The 20,940-nt window shown below is 49.4% G+C and overlaps 1 protein-coding gene across 1 annotated transcript; it reads left to right on the top strand.

The window, feature by feature from the left end:
- Positions 1–6,709: 6,709 nt before the first annotated feature.
- On the top strand, positions 6,710–18,673 carry FPGT (fucose-1-phosphate guanylyltransferase). Its single transcript, XM_036756640.1, has 5 exons — positions 6,710–6,791; positions 9,354–9,521; positions 14,065–14,157; positions 15,921–17,370; positions 18,316–18,673. The coding sequence occupies exons 1-5, from the start codon at positions 6,710–6,712 to the stop codon at positions 18,341–18,343; spliced, it is 1,821 nt and encodes a 606-aa protein (XP_036612535.1). The 3' UTR covers positions 18,344–18,673.
- The last annotated feature ends 2,267 nt before the right edge of the window (positions 18,674–20,940 follow it).

Raw genomic sequence — 20,940 nt, 5'->3', positions numbered from 1 at the left:
TCCCTCTGGCTGCCTCTGGGCAGCGGGTACCTCCTGTCTTCCCATTTTGGCTCTCCCTCCCTCTGCATGAAATCAGTTACCAGGATGGTTCATTCTGCCTCTGCACTGTTCTCATATCTACCTCTTCTCTCTATTGATAGCAGGACCAAGCCAGTCCAAGCTCTCCTCACCTCTCACCCACACCATTGCAGTGGCTTCTTAATTGGTCTCTCTGCGTCCAATTTCTTCCTTCCACCCCACAACTGCAAAATTGGTCTTCCTTCAGCACAAGTCATTGCCCTGCCAGTTCCTCACTGTCTCTAGGCTAACACACAGCCTCTTCTCCCTGGTGTGCAAGCCTCCAGCCCATCACTCTGGCATGATGGAGCACGGTTCTCCTTCATGCCCTCCATGTTCCAGTCCAGCTGGCCTTCTGCCTTTGTCTGTACACAACACCCATCCTTCCAGCCCTCCACATCAACACTCTTCCAAAGGCTTTTCCCCATGCAGAGAAGGTGATCCCTTCTCCCTTCTTCTCCCTTCTCGTTGGGAACCACAGCTCTCCTCACTCCTTCTCTCTGGCCTCACCTCTGTCAAGAGGCCTCTTCTGATTCCCCTATTGCTAGTGTCCCTCTCACCAGTCTATATTTATTTTTAATAGCTTGTATTTAGTCATAGGATATAAGGACCTTATGGTCAGAACTTCTGGATGTGTTCCTCTAAGACCTAGTACATAGTCCTGTGACCTAGAGTCAGGAAGAGCTGAGTTCAAATCCAGCTTCAGGTCCTTCCTAGGTGGGCAACCTCTGCCTGCTTCTGTAATTTCATCTGTAAAGTGGAGATAAAACTAGCATCTGTCTCCAAAGGTTGTTATGATGATAAAACGTGGTAACGCTGGGGTTTTGTAAACCATAAATGCTAGTTATAATCACATGTGTTGTTCAGTCGTGCCCAATTCTTCGTAACCCCGTGTACCACAGCACACCAATACTGTCCATGGGGTTTTCTTGGAAAAGATGCTGGAGTGGCCTGCCATTTCCTTCTCCAGTGATTAAGGCAAACAGAGCTTATGCGACCTCAGGTCTCCCTGCCTCTATCCACGATGCCATCTAGCTGGCCTCTGTTGTGATGCCTAATAAATGCTCACTGGTTTTGGGGAAAGTGGGGATGTACTTTGTCACACAGCAGCCTAATTACATCCCATTTTGTCCCTGACAGCAGGAACACTTGTGAGATTATCACTGTCAGAGAGAGAGATGACAATCTCTTCTTGCTGACCTGGTCTGAAGCTTCTGCAGCAAACACCGAGGGTTTTGAAGACGATCACAAACAGCGGGATTTGGGCACTTCTCTTCCTCCCAAAGGTCAATAACTTTAATTTGAGAAATCACATATGGATGTGTCAATGATCAAGTTCAGAAGAGACCAAGATGCTCCCAGGCAGATTTGGGTTGAAGTACAGTAACCTTTTACAGAAGCAGAAGGGCTCCAATGGCAGCTGCAAAGGCGTGTAGTTAATCCATAGCGTTGTCAGTAAACCTTTCATTAATTCCTATCCACGAGGGTACTAATTTTTCCGTCATCTTACATTTCTAATCCCTGTGCAAACCAATGCCGTTGTGGAAGACAGGGCCTGCCAGGTAGGAGAATGTCGACCTGGCTCCTAGGTTTTCTGTGTTTTAAGGGGCACACACATGACCGAAGAATCAATGGCACTGAGATGAATGAAGACCATAAGAATTAGGGAAGGGGACAAAGCCTTTGTCCTGTGCATTTAATTCAAGTTGCTTCCTAGTGAGAGAAGAGGAAACATCATTGAAGAAACTGTTTTGATGGCAAAGGTAGCAAGACAGGGCAGACATTCCCCAGGGCCTCTTCAACAGTTGGAATGCTAACAAACTATCATTTAAAAATATAAATTTATTCATATAAATATTATACTTCAAGGTTGATGTGCATTTAATTCAGTTTACAAGTCAGACTTGAGGACTGTGACATCTAGAATTCCAAATATCATCTTAGTCACTGAAGTCCACACAACAATCTTGATCTCCACTCCAACCCGCCCCAAAGCCCAATAGTAACAGCAGAGATTGCAGGAGGAAAAAAGGGGGAAATCTCACAGACATTTAGTTAGCACAGCATGTAGAAATATATTTTACACACATGCGGGATAATTCATGCTTAACAGTATTGGCCACGGAAATGAAAAACATTTATTAAATGTTTCCTTAAGCACATAGCATAGTTCCCAATGCTATATATTTGACAAATCCCCTGCTCCATAGAAGATCACAACCTAACAGACAGATAAGAAGCATTCTCAGGGGACTGCAATACAAAATAATGTCCTCAGATACACAGACACCATCCAAATAGATCAAACAGAATCTCTAACGAGCAGTTAGCACGATGCCAGCTGTATGGTAGGTGCTTAATAAATGTTTATTGATTGACTGAAAAAGTATTTGGGTCTGGACCTGTGACTTCATGGGCAGAGGGAGAAGCTCCGTGCACCTTTTTGGTCTCAGAGACATTAAGAGGCACCACCGGGATGAATCTGAGACAGATCTTGAACCCAGGTCCTCCTGGATCTGAGACTGGGCTCCCTCTCATCAGAGCATTCTCTCCGGTGAGCCAGCCGTTTCACTGTGGTCACCAATGTTCTGGATACGGAAGAAACCCACCGTGACAAAACAAATATCTCATACTGAGATCAGGTGAAAGGTTGCTGGAAGCGCAGGGTTATCCTTTGAGTTTCTTTAGTCAGACAAATGGAAATAGAAAATGATAAAATTTTAAAGTTAATATAAATAACTCTTAAATGATTTGAAATATTAGCTTTTCTTGACATATCCTGACTGCCTTTAGACAAATGATCTTTACAGAATCACTAAATTAAATTATACTCTATGCGGATAACCTTATTAAAGCTAGACCCATAAATACAGACTTCACTCTAAGTCTGAACTTAAATGGTTCATAACTACAGGAAAGAAATTCATCTTTGAGATGTCACTAGGATTCATTTTTCATCAGTTTCTCTCTTTTTCAAAAAATGACTGTAAATTAGCATGGTTTTATTGAAATATTTGTGTTCAGAGGCTTGTGTAAAAGTTTAATTTTTATTTCAAACACTCGGTCTGTAAAAATCACAAACCTGCGTCTACTACAAATGCATTCAGCTAGAAGAAATGGAGACAAGAATCAAGAACCTTTCGGGGGACACAGAAAGCTGGGCGCCTCGCCCGCCACAGGGAGCAATGAAGGAACAGGGACGCAGCTCTCCACACCCCTCTTCTGTCCTACACTCCTGGGCAGGGCCCCCTTCCCGCCTTTCCTCAGGCTCTCCCCCTTCCATAACAGAGCCGTCCCAGCACAGCCCAGGCTGGGTCCCACTCTCTCCGTTTGGGGGGATGGGCTCACCACTCACCACTCCCTAAAGCTCCCACAACCCCAGACGCCCCGCCCCTCGCCTTGTGCCTCTCCCCCTAATGCCTTCCCTCAGCTCTCCCCTTCACTTGCACCTTTCCTTCGCTGGGCTCTGGGCCCAGTTCTCCTCGCTACCAATACTCTTGGTGACAACCAGAGGTGCAAAGCCAGGCCACGCCTTCTCTCACAAACGCTGAGATTTCCCCAGATCAGAATCAGAAAGGGGCTCGGGGGTAATTCATCCTGCCGAACCCCAAGACATTCTTCTCCCTGCTCGGATCCCCAGTCCGGGGGCGGGAGCGTCCACCTCTAATCCTGGGGATCCCCCACACGGACGGGTAGCAGTCAGTCACCGGCCTTTCTCAAAGCCCACGTGCCCCGCATTCATCCTGCACACGGGCACCGGCCACCAGCCCGCTGACTGACCGCCCGCCTGCCCCCGTCCGCCCCGCGCTGCCCCGCGCTGCCAGACGAGGATCTCCTTCCCCTGCAGGACCTCTCTCTTGCATTCCACCAAAAGCACCCTCGTTCTGCAGCGTCCCTCCGGCCAGCCCCAAAACTCTCGGGCACTTCTGGAGAAGCTCGGGTCCAGACTGGAGTGTTCTCTGCCCACCCTGCTCCCCTCTGCCCCCAGACTTCCAAGCCCCGGGGGGGGGGGGGGGGGGGGGGCCACGGGACAGCTCCAGGGCGCTCGCTTTGATTCCAAAGGCTGTCTTTATTTTTCCCAGGCGTGTGTCTGCTGGAGTGGGGGCGCTGCCTGACCCCCCCCCCCCCTTCCTGGGCCCAGACGCCCCGCCCGCAGCTCCGTCCTCCCCCCACCTTGAGTGGGGCCCAGGGTCTCAAGGCTTTCTCCACGTCGAGGGCAGATCTGCCTGCGGCCCTCCGCCGCTCGATGCTCTAACTGCTTGAGCCCGTCCCCCTCCACCTTCCAGCCTCATGGTGCCTAAGGAATCCTTCCTTCTGGGCCCAGCCCTGGGCTTTCCCGCGGCCGTGGCGCTCTTCCTTCTCCTCGCCCGATGCCAGCACAGACATCACCTGGTGGGCACAGGCCTTCAGTTCCCGCTGGGTGCCACCCGCTGTCTCACAAGGCCCGAGCTGGAAAGGGTTTCTGGGATCAGCCAGGCCGGCTTATTGTCCTGGCAACACGTGAGTCACCTGCTGGAGACCACACGGAGAAGGGGCCAGGTGGGCATCACAACCCCGGGCGCTCTGCCACCAGATCCAGCCCGACTTTGGTTTCCTGGTTGGCCGGGTCCTTCGCCCCTGACTCCCCAGCCCGACCAGCCCTGGCACCGCCTGCCCAAGTCCACCGGGAGAGCTCAGGCCGAGGTGCCAATGGGCGGCTGCCATTTCTGCTGGGCATTCACCGCCTCGCGGGGGGACCTGTCTCCTCCTGGGTTCTCTGCCCTCTGCCCTCGCTGCGGGTTCCCCATCTCCTCCTTCTCTCCAATCCCACGGCTCACAGCCATCCGCAGGCCACCCCCGACCCCCGAATCTTGTGCCCCCTCCATCACAGGACGCGCCCTCCCTCCTGCCTCCGCCTCCGTCTCTCCGTACGGACACACGCTCGCGTCTACGGATCCACGGAACACGCACGCACACGCGTGTATGTGCCTCTAGACGCGCACGCCTGGCTCTGCCGGACCGTCCGCCAGTCTGTCTGTCTCTCTCCCCTCCCCCACCCCGGTCTCTTCCTGAGCGTCTCCGTCTCCGCTCGTCCGTGTTTCTGTCCCTCTGTCTGTCTCTCCAAGCACTTTTTCCCCCACAGGCAGGGCGGGGGAGGGGAGCCTGCGCTCTCAAGGCCACGTGGGGCCCTCTAGGTCCCCGTAATAGAAGGATTTGTTGTGTAAAACCTGACCCAGCCCACGGGCCGCACCCAAGGACCTAGAAGGCGGTGCCCGCTGTGTGCCCTCCCTTTCTGTGCCAACCTCCTGGAGGGAAGAGTCCTAGAAGGAACCTCACTGCCCACGACTGGGGGGGGAGGGCACGCTGCCCCACGCTCATCCTCCCCCGTGCCCACGCCCTCCTCGGGACCCCTCCAGGCCCCGCCCTGAGCCCTCTGCCCTAGAGAAGGATGGGGCGCATGGCGGATTTAAACTCGGCTGCTGCTTGGCGGAGGGAAGGCCCGGCGCTAACCGCTGCACCTCCCTGGCATGCCCCCCCCCCCCCCACACACACACATCCCAGCTCCCAGCAGTCTGAGCGGAGGCCCCCGAGGAAGCGCTCCGGAGCACGGCCCACGGCCGGGAATCGCGCGTGTTTCATGGAGTCCATAAGCACGCATTAGGCGCCGCGGCCCCACCACCCTACCCAGCCACGAGAGCGGTACCACGGGCGCTGTGCCCATTCGGGAGACGGGCAGAGCCCCGCACCGCTCTAGGTCTCGGCCACACGGTCCACCGAGGAGAGCCCCGGGTTCAAATTCTGCCTCGCAGACTTACCGCGGGTGTGTCCCCCAGTAACAAAGCACAACGCGGCTCGCTAAGCCCTTCACCAGGACCGTCCCAGCGGATTCTCGGAGACCCCGTGGGGCAGGTGCTGGTGTCACCCCCATTTTACAGACGTGGAAACTGAGGCAAACAGAGATTCATGATTTCCCCAAGCTCGCCCAGACAGGAAGTGTCTGGGGCTGGATTTGAATTCAGGTCTTCCTGACTGCGGATAATGAGGTATTAATCACTTAGCCTGTGCCGGACACCCTAAGCCTCAGTGTCCTCGTCTGTAGAATGGTCATGACTTGCGGCTACCTCCGGGGGTTACTGGATCAAGTGAGTTTAAACAGCGAATATGCCTTTATTAAGCACCTACTGCACGCCAGGCGCGGCGGGCCAAGGGATGCAAAGCGCTTCTAGAACGGCAGTTGGGGAGGCAATTTGCTCCGAGGGCTCTTGGGGGACTACGTAAACTTTCTCTTCTGGGCCTAAGGCTCAGAGGGGGTCACCCCAAAGCCCACTCACCGGGCTGGCTGGGGCGGCGGGGCTGCAGGGTCGCGGACAGTGGAAAGGAGTGGCTGGGAAGCTGGCACCAACTCAGAGCGTAACCAATCACAACGAGCAGGCCGGTAGGTGTCCGTGGTTGCTATGGACACCGCGCCCCCCGTCTGCGCACGCGCCTCGGCCTCCCTCCACCCAGCCTCCGGCGGAGGTTTAGGAGGAGGCGGGGCTTCGCCAGACGGCGAATCGTGCGGCCGGGGGCGGGGCATAGCGCGAGAAAACGTGACCGGCCCATAAAAGCCGCGCAGGCGCCGTGCTTCGGCAGCCCCTCCCCCCACTTCGTTCCACGGCCCAGCGTCTTGCTCATGGCGGCTACGGAGGCCGGGCGCGACATGGCGCTGCGCGAGGCGACCCTGCGCAAGCTGCGGAAGTTCGAGCGCCTCAGAGGTACAGGTGGAGGGGGAGAGAAGGGCGGCAGCCCGCAGCAAGTGACAAGCGACCCTGGCTTCCGGGAGGGACTTCCGGGTGACGAGGAGGCGGAGTCTAGGTCTGAAGTCGCTGACTTCCGGAATCCGCTCCCTGCCTGGGGGCGGGGCGGTGACGTCACAGGTCACACGCCTGTAGGGACCTTGGAAGTCCCCCAGTCCAATCTTGTTCACTCCCCTGGCCCTTATTAGGCACCTGCTGTGTGCAGGCTCTGTGCCAGGTGTTGGAGATGCAGAGAGGCCCTCGGGGCCCTCGCAGCCATTTTACAGAGGAAGAAGCTGAATGGGAGGTGGGGGAGGGGTGCCCAGCAGGGTAGGGAGGTACCCCGGAGATGAAGTTTAGAGGGGCTTCAGCCCCCGTGTCGGGATGGGCCATCCTCGGCGGCTTTTTTGGGCATGTCGGTCTCTGGGATGCACAGCCCGCTAGCATTCATGGAGCGCCTGCTGTGTACCAGGTGTAAGGTGCTCGGGTTACAAAGAGAGGTCCCTGGCCAGTAGGGGAGGAGCCTGTGCAGGGAGGGGCGGGGCCAGCTGACCTGCCCTTCACAGTCGGACTAAAGGTCGGATGGGCGAAAGGTGGCATGGGGGGGGGGGTCTCTCAGTCAGCAGTCACTGACATTTATAGAGCACCTACTGTGTGCCAGGCACTTTGTAAATACGATCCCGCTAGACCCTCTCAGGAAGCCTGGGAGGCAGGGCTGTTAAGAACCCCGTTTTACCAGTGAGGAAACTGAGGCAGGCGATCTGCCCAGGGTGCGCCCTCTAGTGAGTGTCAGAGGTCACGTCTGAACTCAGGCCTTTCTCTCACCACTGTGCCCCCAGCTGCCCGGGCACTGGACCGTGAGCCCCCGCTCCAGGACGGACAGTCTCCTGGGCAAGAGAGCCTGAAACGAGCATGGGCACGAGGGGATGCAGAGGAAGAATCCCCAGAGGGTCAAGAGCCCTGGTGTAGACGGGCGGGAAGACAGAGTGCGAGTGTGGACCGATCTTTAAGGCCGGGCTTGCTCTTGTCCTCACCCCCAGCATCAGTGCGGTCCAGTCTGGACCACAAAGGAGCCAGGGTCAAGCAAAGCCTCCTCTTGGCCCGCGCATCTCCTGCACCAGTGGTCAGCCAGGGGTCATTCTCTGCAGCCAGCCGGCGGTCATCCTCTGCGGCCCCGGGCCGGCTCCTCTGTGGGCCCCCTTCCCACACCACTGGTGACCCGGTGCCTAGTAACATAGTGACCCTCCAGAGAGGCCTCGGCTCTGCCCTGCCCTTCTCAGAGTCCTCTAGACCAAAGCTAGGAAAGCCTTCCGCCTCCTGCTGATTCCCCAGTGTCTTCCTTCCCTCCTTGGTGACTGTGCAGTCCCTCCCCCCTTGAAATCTTAGCTTGGAAGCCTCATTGGCATGGTGGCCTGTAAACCCCCCGTGGGCAGGGGCGCAGTACCCATTTATCTTGGTATTCCCAACGCCAGGCCCCGTGCCCATCACAGAGTAGGGGGTAACAAATGCCTGTTGGGTTTAGTTCTGAGCAGCAGTGTGGGCCCAGCCCAGGTAAGGATTGCATAAACTGTCAAAGTGCTGAGGCTAACCCCAAAGGAGGATTTTGGTCCCGCCAGGACTTTTTACTTGGCCTGTTTTCGAGCATAAGTACTAGGCCCTCCATCTGTCTACCACAGATCCAGGATGTTCCCCAGGGGAGATTTGTACCTTGAGCTAAGGTTTTCTGGTTTTCTGTTTTATAGAATTTATGTATCTTATCCTTAAAGCCTTTCTATGCTTAAAAGACTCCATATTTAGTAAGGAAAAGGGATAGATCAAGGTGGTGGTGGCCTTGGAGGATGGTCTTCCTTAGATGGCGGCTGAGGGGCAGCATCTGCTTTAGCTACCCACCTCTGAATTTCCCCGATCTATGGAGATTGATTTTTAGAGCCTGAGAGTCATTTATCTGCACTTCTGTCTTCTCCTCTTAGTGAAAGATTGAGATAAAGCCTTTGACAGGCCCAAAGTCCATCTCTTAATCAAGAGACATTGCATCTCCAGAGCTCCCAAATCTAATCTCTTCCACCCGAGGGTTTAATTCAATGAACAGAGTCTGGGGTCTATAGAAAGGAGCAAGGGGTAGCCTAGCTTGTGGCTGCCAGACCTTCCGAGGACCATCTTGACTCCCACTCACCAGTCATGATTTAGGCTCGACTTCTCCAATGGAGAAGATATCCTCAGAAATTAACCCCTTAGTCTTTTAGGGTAGGCAATGGGATGTCTGGAAAGATGGGAAGTCAGGAGAAACTCGAGGTTGTCCCCCACTAGGGATGCTGAGTAGATGTTTCTCTTGATAACTTGCTTCCTTCTGAGCCTCCACTTTCCTAATCTTTTCACACTTTAGAGATAGAAGCCCTCATTGTACAGAGGCCAGGAAGACCTCACAGGGATGGGAGTCACACCCAGCTCCCCTGACTCCCCAAAGAGCCTGCCACTTGGATACCAAAGGGGATCATGTTTGTCAGCTTGTGTTCTCACTCATTTCTCCTCTTTTCTGAACAGGCCAAATTGTCAAGGTGGGAGAATTCTGGGACGTGGTTGTGATAACAGCAGCTGATGAGAAGCAAGAACTGGCTTATAAGCAGCAGCTCTCCAGAAAGCTCCAGCAGAAGGAGCTCCCCCTGGGTGTCCACTATCATGTGTTTGCTGATCCTGCTGGGGCCAAGATCGGTGGGTTTTCCAAGCAGTGGCTGATGCGGGGTGCATCAGGACCTGAGGGGCCTTTTCTCCCTTGCAGGAGTGAATGAGCCGGGCTCTCTTCCTACATATCTAGGCATAGACATGGCTCAGGTTTTAATTGGTGTATTGGGAGGAAGCTTGGAGTAGCAGAGAGGGCTTTCAGGACCAAAGATCTAGAATCAATCCCTAGCTTTGCCACTGACTAGAGCTCTCTGGCTTCCAATGCCCTCTATAAAAGGAAGAGAGTTAATCCCCAAGGCCCCTTCTGAGAGCTGGTCCATGCTGTGACCTGGCTGCTTATTTCCTGACAGTAGAAGAGAGGCTTTTTTTTTTAGTTAATTATCTTACAGTTGTGAAAGGCTTGCTGAATTCTACTTAAAAGAGAATTATGTTAATTAAGCCACAGAATTTTAATGACATTAAGGCTTGACTTTGCCCAAATGAAGAATGCTCCCTGGGACTTCTCAGGAGCTCCATTAAAGTCTCTTTGTCTCTTCCCCCTCCCACCATTTCCTCCTCCTGCCCATATGCCCCGGGCTCATGGGACCATCGTGCAAATAACAACCAACACATCTTGGAATAGCACAGATCCCCTTGTTGCTTCCAGGGCATGTCAACCTTCTGAGGTTCAGGAAGAGAATGAATCTCACTGGCCCAAGGAACTGTTTATAGTTACTCATTTGGAACCGAGAACTATGGCTCCAAAAAGATGGAGACTCCTTAAGCCCCAGTGGGGGCCTTTATTTATTTTGGGCCAGACCTGTGATTCCATCCTTGGAGGGAATCCTCAGCATGGAGACCTTCCACCAGTACAGAACAGCCACTCAGCCTCTTTGCTGGGGTCAGGCAGTGAATGGACACCCCCTGGGGGTGGGACCAGACCACAGCCTCTCCTGGTTCCCCCGAAGCCCCTGCTGCCCCTCAGCCAAGGGCTTCCCCTCTGATCTCTGGTTTCACCCCAGAGGAGTCAACTTTGTTGTTTAGTTTGTGACCCCAAGGTTCTATTGAGGATATTGGAGTGGCATGTATGATGTCATTGATACAGGGACTCCAGATGAAGAAGTGTGTGCTAATCTTGATTAAAGATCTTCCCCCACCCATTTAATAGCCCTCAGGTGGAGCTAGTTAAGGGAAGCTTGATTAGGCCAGGCTTCTTTGTAGTCAGACCCACACCCTTTTGCTACTAGGTGGAAAGCCCCCAGGGCCCCACACAAGGTGTGTGGCCCCCAGGGCCCCACACAAGGTGTGTGTGTGTATATATATATATATATATATATATATATATATATATATATATACATATACATATATATACCCTGTGGGTAGCCGTTAAGCTCAGACTAGAGAGGAGGAAGAAGAAGAAACGCAGAGACAGAGAGAGAGAACTGCAAGGGCCTGACTCTTTGCTGTGTTTTAATCTCCTTGCTGTTAAATTGAGGTGGACTTACTGGTTGTGGGATATAATTACTACTGTGTTGATTTGGGGTTATTGGTTCTGGGATTTGATCCTCTGGTGTCTGAGTAAATGTTTTACTTCTGCCTTCTATATGGAGAGTCTCTTAAACTTTGGGATTCCAAACTATACAGGCATATTCATGATCACCATCGATATTATGAATCTTGCCTTACTGATACAGGAAGCTGGGTCCCCGAAGTTGGGGCAGCGGCTTCCCTGCAGTTTATAGTCTTGGGAGACTGTGGCAGAGGTTGGTCCCTTGTTGGGGCTTACACAGGCAGCACGTGTCAAGGCAAGACTCGAACCCCCGTCTTCCTGTCCCTGAAACCAGTTCCATATCCAGGACACCATGCTGAATCTCTGCCAGCAATGTGCTGGAGGCTCCTCAAACCTGCTTACAAAAGCTGGTGGTTAAATTTTCACAGTGAGCATTTATACCTTAGACCATTGGAAAATGCCACAAAGGAAATCTGTATTGTTCTGTTGGTTGTTGAAAACGGCCGAAATGCAGATGAAACATGATGGGCTGTGACGCACACGCCCACACACGCACGTGCATACGCACATATACACGTGCACACGTGCATGCACGCACGTACACACACGCACACACATATCTTTTTTTCCTTTGCTGACTGCTGGTTGTTAAACATTGACTAGCACCATCCCTTCTCCAAATGAGGTTAAATTCTATTTTGAAATGAATTCAGGCCCTTGTGTTAATGACCCTTTGAGGCCTGGGAGTCAATCTGGGCCTAGGGCCGAGAATGCCAGGGTTGGGGAGGGAGACGACAGCAGACCTGGGTTTCCTGCCCAGTGCCCACCGCTTCAGTCGGGTCCGGAGGGCATGGCCCAGGCCTCGTAGGACACAGTAGGCCAACAGCCCATCGTGTTCTAGTTCCATCATGTGAGTTGTAGCTGCTGTGAGCTGCCTCTCTTTCAGTCCTTCAATCAGCAAGCTTTTATCAAGTCCTTCTTATGTGCCCAGCAGCGTGCTGGAGGATGGGGGTACAGATCCAAGCAATGAAACCGTCTGTGGGACTGACTTTTCAATAAAGCTAGTTCAGATTCTTGAGCAAGTGGCTCCACTGAGGGCTGAATGCCTGAGGCTGACCTTTGTTGGCGTGAAGTCCCAGGGCCAGGGCAGGAAAGGAAGAAGCAGCGCGATGACGCAACCAGGCAGGCATTTTCCCACTACTTTATAAGTTTTGGGTTTTTGTTGTTGGTTTTTAAAGATCTAAACCCTTAAAAACTCATTGGAGGAAAACGACCTAGGAGGGAAATGAAACCTGAGCACTGGGTTGTGTTTTGGAACGTTATTTCTTGTGAAATCTGTATGAGAGTGTATTAGGAGAGAAGGGACACGATGTGGTTGAAAGAGGGGAGGCCTAGGTGTTTGGAGAATGTAGTTCAAGCCCATTCTAGCGGAGTGACCCTGGACAAGTCAGCTGATGCCCCCTGGTCAGTGTGACTTTCAGAGAGGAAGAGTCCACCTGGGCAGCCCCCACCTCTGCAAAATCCCAGGTCCAATAAAAATGAAAAAAAATGTGCGTGTGGGCATGTACATATGCATATGTTCCCTCTCTACTTGAAGGTCTGTGTGTCTGTGTACATGCATGCACACCCATTCATGTGTGTACAACGTAGATTTACATGTGTATACAGAGTGTGTGGACGTGTATGTACACGCACCCACGTAGAATCACAAAACGGTAAGCCTTTTCAGTGAGATGATTCTTTCCGACCCTGTTTGGGGTTTTCTTGGCAAAGATACCTGAGTGTTTTGCCATTTCCTTCTCCGGCTCATTTTGCAGACGAGGAAAATGAGGCCAGCAGGATTAATTGACTGGCTCAGGGTCACCCAGGTAGTAAGTGTCTATGGTCAAATTTGAACTCAGATCTTCCTGACTCAAGGCCTGGGTCTATCCACTGGTCCACCTAGCTGCCAAAGGGACTTTAGAGATCGTCATAGCCAGCTGAGCCCAGACAAGGGCAAGAGGTGACCTGCCCTGCTCCATTAAGTCCAACAGCTGGTACAGGACAGAATCTGAACTCCAGCTCAGGTCATCCGGTTACAATATGATTTCTTTGCACCGGAAGTCATCTGTCCAGTAGCTCGTCACATGCGTTGTTTATGGCTTTTTAGAGAATACTACAACAGGGGCCGCTGGGTGGCGCAGTGGGTAGAGCGCCAGCCCTGGAATCAGGGGGACCTGAGTTCAAATGTGGCCTCAGACACTTGACACGTGCACTAGCTGTGTGACCTTGGGCAAGTCATTTAACCCCAATTGCCCTGCCGCCCCCAAAAATAAGGAGAATACTACAACAAATATTTTTTAAAGCCTCAAAATCTAAATTTTACAGCCAGTGTTAAAATCAATTATACATACGTATGCATGTATGTATACATGTGCATGTTTGCATGTATATGTACATTTTTAAAGGTGTGTGCACACATATGCACATACATGTGGGTATATACAAATAAATGTAAAATCATACATAAGGATCCCTGCTGGCGGCGTATTGACTTGGCTTTAAAATGTAATGTTATCTGTGTTTTATTATATTTTTTACTTATTTTGCTGTGTCCTAGTTAAATCTTAGTCTGGTTTGGGTTACAGTTGGGATTTTTGTGAGCCTCGTCTTAAACGCCTCTGTGCTGGATGTCTTCTGGTGCTTCCAGGTCCAGATCTCTGCTCCTGGGCTTCTCTTCATCTGTGTGTTATAGTATTCATGTTCCTTGAGGGCAGGGGCTTTTTCTCTGCCTTCTCTGTCCCTGGTGCTTGGCACATAGCAAGCATGAATAAACATTTTGCGAATTGAATTCATTCTCAATAATATAAAATATAACTTGACTGAAATTGTATTTTCTATTATAAAAGTATTTATAGAGTTTAAAAAACTCATTTGCCAAGACCTTGTGTTCATTTTTTTTTAGTGAGTTTTTTATGGCTCAAAGTTTTAAAATCCTGACCAACCACAATTCCAGCTCCATGATAGGTTACTGAGAAATAAGCTGAATACTTCTATCTTACTTCAATGATTTTATTTTTTTATCTTTTTCTTTTTTTAAAGGAAATGGGGGATCAACGCTTTGTGCCCTTCAGTGTTTGGAAGAAATATATGGTGATAGATGGAATTGTTTTACCATCCTATTAATTCACTCTGGTAAAGTCGTACTTCATTAATTTATAAGTTTCTTTTGAATATTTCACCTTCGATACTATAGGAACTTTGTCCTCCCCCTTGGGAAAACTTAGCATTTTTGTGTATCTTTGAAGTTGTTCCTCTTTGAAAACAAACATATCATACATGTCTTGCTTTGATAGTCTCTAATGTTAGAGGCAGCATAATGTGATTTGCTCTGTTAGAATATTCTTTAGATGGTACATCACGTACTTGGTCATCAACTTTTCATCAGAGATGGCTTTGATCTGGCGATTGAAAATTACTTTCTTAAGGCTGAGCTCATCAGAACATCCCCATCTGTTGGGAGTGGTCTAGAGGGGTTTCTGCATTGGGTAGGAAGTTGGTGTAAACGCCCTCCAGCATTCTGGAACTCCACGCAATGAATGCACTGTTGGGTCTGGGCCCGGCCTGGCCAGGCTCTGAGGTCAAGACCTGCCTAGCAAAGAAATTGGCATTGGTTCTTCTTGTTGTTCATGGTGTTTTACATGCAGTCTCAGGAACTGAAACAAGCAGTCGCCCTGATCAGGCCCCCCCCGCAAAGGCACTGGGGCCCTCCTGGCCTCCTCTTCCATTACTGCCTGCCCCTTCACTGGTTCTCCTGGGCTCACTGAGCAAGGCCGGCACTTGGACTCCTCTTTGCTCCCTGTTGGTGATTCCAGGGTCTCCCCTACCCCATCACTCAGTATCTGCTCTTCCTTTGAGATTTTTGCTATTCCTGTCTACCACCCAGTCACAACCCTGGCAGCTGTCATCTCGAGGCCCCCCAGGTAACTCCCCTTTCTTCCTCAACACGTTCAGTCCCTGGCTCACCATTTCCCTCCCCTCCTCAGCTCCTGCCTTCATATGAGGGGACTTGCGCATACTTTTCGACTCACTCTCAAACACCCTAACCACTCAGTTCCTCAGCCTCCTGACTTCTCCAGAGCTTCCCCTCCTCCCACCTCAGCTACATGCAGAGATGGTCATGTTGTTGATTGTGCCACCCCCCACCAAATGGACCCCTCCGTGTTCAGAGTCCCCTCATCTGACAAATCATTTGGCCTCCTAGCTCTCTTCTGCCTTCCCCTTGCCAGCCCTACTCATGACAGTCTGTTTTCCTTCTTCTTCAGATTATCTTGTATACCTGAAAGATACAAAAGTGTATTATTTTTAACACACTATAATTTTTACCTTACCTTGACTCAGAGTGTCTTACCTCTACTCCTGCCCCAAATTTACCTGAATTAGTAAGATTTGATTACATCTATGATTTGTAAGATAATTTTGAGACTTTTAAATTTTGTAGCTGATTGAGGACCTTAGAGTGCATTCAAAGGCTTCTGCTTCTTAAAATGTAGGTACAAGAAGAAGCCCATCATCTCTTTTTAGACAGAACTTCATTCAGCAAATATTTATAGAGCCCTTGTTAGCTATGAGGCCCTGTGTGTGCTCTGTTAGACATTCATGTCCAAACAAAGCCCAGGCCTGTGGTGAGTTAGAATCTTCTTCTACCCATATGCTTTCGACTACATCATTTCAAATAAATGACAGAGAGTGACTGCCTTTCAAGGTCACCTGTTCATCTTTATTCTCTGTTTTGACTTAGGCTCTCAGTAGAAGAAAGCTACATTGCATATGGTCACTATGCTCAGGACATTTAAGCCAGTGACCAGTCAGGGGCATGCATTCATTCATTTTCCCTCAGTGTCTCTTTAACTTCTTGTGAGAATCGCCTTTTTCAATGGTCTCTTTGCTTTTTCTAGGTGGCTACAGTCAACGCCTACCTAATGCAAGCGCCCTGGGAAAAATTTTCACAGCACTGCCTCTTGGTTCCCCAGTTTATCAAATGCTAGAGTTGAAGCTGGCCATGTACATTGATTTCCCCTCCCATATGAGTCCCGGAATTCTGGTTACCTGTGCAGATGATATAGAACTTTATAGTGTTAGAGAAACTGACATCCTGAGGTTTGATAAGCCAGGCTTTACTGCTTTGGCTCATCCTTCCGACTTGCTGATAGGAACGACCCATGGGGTATTTGTGTTAGAACCTTCAGGAAGCTCAGAATGTGGAGACCTGGAGTACAGGACTTGCCACCGTTTCTTGCACAAGCCCAGCTTAGAAGAGATGTGTCAGTCTGGTGCTGTAGGCAGAAAGAGAACGCTTTCCCCAAAGAACTTGGCTGTAGGGGACCTTGGTACCCCTAACTCCCACTCCGACTTTGTCTACACAGATAGCCTATTCTATATGGACCATAATTCAGCCCGGAAGTTACTAGCCTTTTATCAGCAACTCGGGGCCCTGACCTGTGAAATTGATGCCTACGGAGACTTCCTGCAGGCCCTGGGCCCTGGAGCAACCATGGAGTATACGAAAAACACGGCCAATGTTACCAGAGAAGAGTCAGGGTTGGTCAAAATGAGAGAGAAGATCTTCCATCTTCTCCAAGGGACACCACTGAACGTTGTTGCTCTTAACAACTCCAAATTCTATCACATTGGCACAACTCGAGAGTATTTGTACCACTTCACCTCAGATAGCCCGCTGAAATCTGAGCTTGGCTTACTGTCCACAGCCGTTAGCGTCTTTCCAGGGGGCTCAGAAGGGTCCTGTGAAGCCCCCTGTGTCATTCAAAGCATAATAGATTCAAGGGCTTCTGTGGGCCTCGGTTCAGTGGTGGAGTATTCCTGGTTGGGACCCGATGTTACAGTTGGAGCCAACAGCATCATTAGTGGCTGTCATGTCCTCACTAAGGCTGCCCTCCCTCCGAGTTCTTTCCTGTGTGCTCTGAGCCTCCGGGTGAACGGACGCATAATGTACGCCACAATGGCATATGGCGTGGAAGACAACTTGAAACAGAGTGTAAAGGCTCTGTCAGACATCCATTCCCTCCGGTTTTCTGGACTGGGATTCCTGGAGTGCTTAGATCTTTGGGGCTTGAAAGGTACGGAAGACCTATTCTCTGGCAGCCAAACCAGCCTCAGCTTGTGGACTGCCCGGATCTTCCCGGTGTGCCCAAGCTTGAGTGAGTCGGTGATGGCCTCCCTCAGGCTGCTGGGTGCTGTGAGGAACGCATCGCCGTTGTGCCTGACCAGCCACGAGCTCTTGTCCGTTGAAGAAATGCTCTTCTACAAAGATGTGGAGGCCATGATGAGATGGAGGGCACACATTGTTCAGGAAATCCATCTCCAGGGGTGCCAAGCAGATGTGTCAGAGTAAGTTTATGGGTGTGCTGCTCCTGGGCAGTTGAAGCAGCCTGGCTTTCCAGGTTACAGAGCCCAGAAATTATGGCTCTTTTTTCTTTGTTTCACTGAAGTAGAAATAATGAAATTGCATGAGCAGTGTTATTGTAGCGTAACATTAATAATGCAAAAGTACAAATAAACCATTCTTTTGATGAAGGAATTAGTGAAATATTTCAAACCTCCAGGTACAGAAGAGACAGATTTTCTGAGAACATTCATTACTCTTTGGAGCTTTTTGAATAAGAATTAACGACGATGGCCATATTAGCTCATACGTTCAATGGAAACAATGTTTAAAAAAAAAAACACCCTAGTAGTCTAGTAGTCATTTCAGCAGCGTGGGCTGGCAGATCATAAAAGAGCATTTTATTTGGTATTTCCCTTTTAAGAAGGATTTAGGATTTATGTATTATTATTTTGACTAATATCATAAATAGTTTTTAATATAATTTTCCTTGAGGCTTAAATGAGGGCTGGAAGAAATAAATCAACTTTAGAGTTTCTTCTACTGCCTATAAAAGACATTGTACTTTTGGTTCCAATAAAAGCTCAAAATACTTCTTTTCAAAATACTCCCACCCTGAAATGTAATTCCATTTAGATGAACTAATCAGAATATCATCTCTTTAGGCCTATTAGATTCTCAAGAACCCTCCTAATAACCTTTTATCCTTAGAAACAAAGCTGTAGCTAGCAAATTCAAATTAAATTAATGCTCAACAATCTGAAATTGTTTTAAAGTAAGAATTAACTCAGAGTCTTAGTGGTTCAGCATTTAAGGAAAAAAAAATACACATTATATATGTATTTTTTTTGTTTCCATTTCTCAGTTAAATGTCTGTTTTGCTCAAATGGAAAGGGGTGGCATTTATGTGCTCACATGTATTTTAAACATATGATTTTGTTCGATCTCAGGGAATTCTCCTTTCTGTGCACTCCATGAAAGGTGATGCTAAAGGTTGATGGGTAATTGGAAGCCCTGCTAATCAGCTAACATGAATCCATCCATTTGTTTCACCTTTTGTTATTAAACCATTTAACACAAATGTTAAGTTACCATGTAGTTTGTTGGCTGGTACACACAGGTGAAGGTGCTAATCGGTGATAAAATCAAAAGCAGCTAGCAGGAAATTAAAAAAAATACCTGGATAATACACAGAAGAAAAATAAATTTGGGGTATGAACCCAGGTTACTTAGGTGTTCCTATTGAAATATGTAAAATCTTTGTATCAAGTTGTAGGCAAATTTGTTGTGATTTTTAATTACCATGAATAAACCAAAGTAATAAACTAACACATACACTCTTATGTCTGCATCATTGCACTAATGTTTGCTCACCCTGCAGCAGCTCGTACACTATTATAAAGATGGCACATGGGACATAGCTTCTCCTTGGCAGAGATGGGCAGGAAGAGGCAGGACTTGGGACTTTGGCCCTTGACCTCGCCCTCGCCTCCTGCCTCTCAGAAGGTATCTCAGGAGCTCTGCTCCTTCCTTTCTTTCTGGTGACCCAGGAGAACTATACTTCCATCCCTTCTAGCTGTGCTTCTGTCCATGATCTGTCCATGAGCTAAGTAATAGAGACCAGATTGGGTTCCTAGCTGTTCTCTGATGTTCTGCCCTCTGTAACCTGTGCACATACATGAAGGCCTGCCATGCTTGGAATGCATTCCAACGTCTTCTCTGCCTATCCCAATGTTCCTCGTCTTTTAAGGTCCAGCTGACAGCTCTCCCAATCTCCCAGGCTAAAAAGGCTCTCTCTGCCGCAGATTTTCATCAAGATATTGGTCATTCTCTTCTTTGTTCCTGTCACACCCTCACTACTGCAGATCACATCTGATATGTGCATGACATCCCTCCAAATTTGTACTTGCCACAAAGTTGGGAAGGAAAGATCACACCCCAGTTAACAGATTCAAGATTGAAAAGACAGGCTAGAGTACTGGGCCAAATCAAATAAGAAATTTAATGGTGATAAATAGAATGTCTTACTCTTTCAGAAGTTCAAGAATTTCAGAATTTTAAAGGACCTCAGTGTCCATCTAATCCAACTCATAATCCCTTTTACAACCAATGGGACAGTTGGCCATCCTGCCATTGATTGAAGATGTTCAGGGAGGTGGCGCTCCCTACCTCCTTAGGCAATCCCTTCCATGTTGGAATAGTTCTAATTGTTAGCAATGTCTTCCTTACATCAAGCTTAAATCCGCTGTTTTGTGATTTGTCCCACTGTTCATAATTCTGTCCTCAGACCAAAAAACCCAAGTCTAATACTTCCTGCACATGACAGCTTTCAAATATTTAAAGACAGCTATATTGGTCCCTTCCCCTGCCCAGTCCTTCTCCCCCTTCCATCCCCACCCCAGCTCTCTTCTTCTTCAGGCTAAGCAAACATCCTCAGTTCCTTCAAGTCATTCTATCGTGGTATGCACTGAGGCCCTTCACTGGTCTGGTTTCCCTCCTCTGGATATACCCCAGCTTATCCATGTTCTTGCTAAAGTGTAGGGCCCAGAATATTTGAACACTGCTCCCCATGTGGTCTGACCAGAATAGAGTAAAGATAGTGATCGTAATAGTGAGTAGCAGTTGGAAGTTTGACGGCTGTTGTCTCATTAGATCACCATGCAACTTTGTGAGGTGGGGGCTGTTATCACGATTTTATGGATGAGGATCCTGAGAGAGGACAAAGGATTTGCATAGGGTCACACTGGGCGTGTCAGAGGCAACACTTGAACTCAGGTCTTCCCCACTCTGAGGCTGACTCATCTTCCACGCCTTTCCTTCGTATTCTTTTTATAAAAAATAGCTTAATAAATGATTATCTAACTAAACTAATTTGAATTGGTGAAGACAAGGTTGCTAAGCTGATGTGCTTCAGGCTGTTGGTTGCGGCCCCCACTGTATGTTCTGTGACTGCACGTTGTGGGAAGGATCACTCGAGGCCCCGTAGCTATTTCCCACAGGCCTGCCTTGGATCAACTGTTGGGAAGGTGAGCAAAGTAAAGGCCAAATACATTTCCCGCTCTGGGCTCTCCCATAGTGTTCTCATGCCATTTTCTAGAAGAACTGAAAGAAAGTATGGGATCATCGATTTCCACCAGAAGGGAGCTCAAAGGCACAAAGGCCAGCCTTCACATTATACAGATGACAGAGCTGAGACAGGAGGAAAAATGATGGAGGCAAGTACTCAGTACTGAGAAGGAGAAGGAGGGAAAGGAGGAGGAGGAGGGGGGCGGGGAAGAAGAAGAAGATGATGATGATGATGATGATGGTCTAACATTTATATGATGTCCACTAGGTGCCAGGCACTGGGCTAAGTGCTTTACAGTTATCTCATTTGATCATCAGTTCTATTACTATCTCCATTTTACAGTTGAGGGAACTGAGTCAGGCAGAGCTGAAGTGATGTGCTAGTGGTATGTGGGACTGGATCTGAATCCAGGCCTAGTGCTCTGCCCACTGCACCACCTGACTGTTCCATGTAGTACTGCCTCTTCAAAAAAAAAAAAAAGTCCTGTTTCTAGATCTACTCTTGCTGA

The sequence above is a fragment of the Trichosurus vulpecula genome, chromosome 4, assembly GCF_011100635.1.
Source record: "Trichosurus vulpecula isolate mTriVul1 chromosome 4, mTriVul1.pri, whole genome shotgun sequence".
Taxonomy (NCBI): Eukaryota; Metazoa; Chordata; class Mammalia; order Diprotodontia; family Phalangeridae; genus Trichosurus; species Trichosurus vulpecula.
Note: the sequence above shows the minus strand (reverse complement) of the source record. Positions and strands in the feature narration are given on the sequence as shown.

Coding starts and splice junctions, on each gene's coding strand:
- FPGT (XM_036756640.1), top strand. CDS start 6,710: ATGGCGGCTACGGAGGCCGGGCGCGACATGGCGCTGCGCGAGGCGACC. Junction 9,522..14,064: donor TCCTGCTGGGGCCAAGATCG/GTGGGTTTTCCA, acceptor CTTTTTTTAAAG/GAAATGGGGGATCAACGCTT. Junction 17,371..18,315: donor TGCCAAGCAGATGTGTCAGA/GTAAGTTTATGG, acceptor GTTCGATCTCAG/GGAATTCTCCTTTCTGTGCA.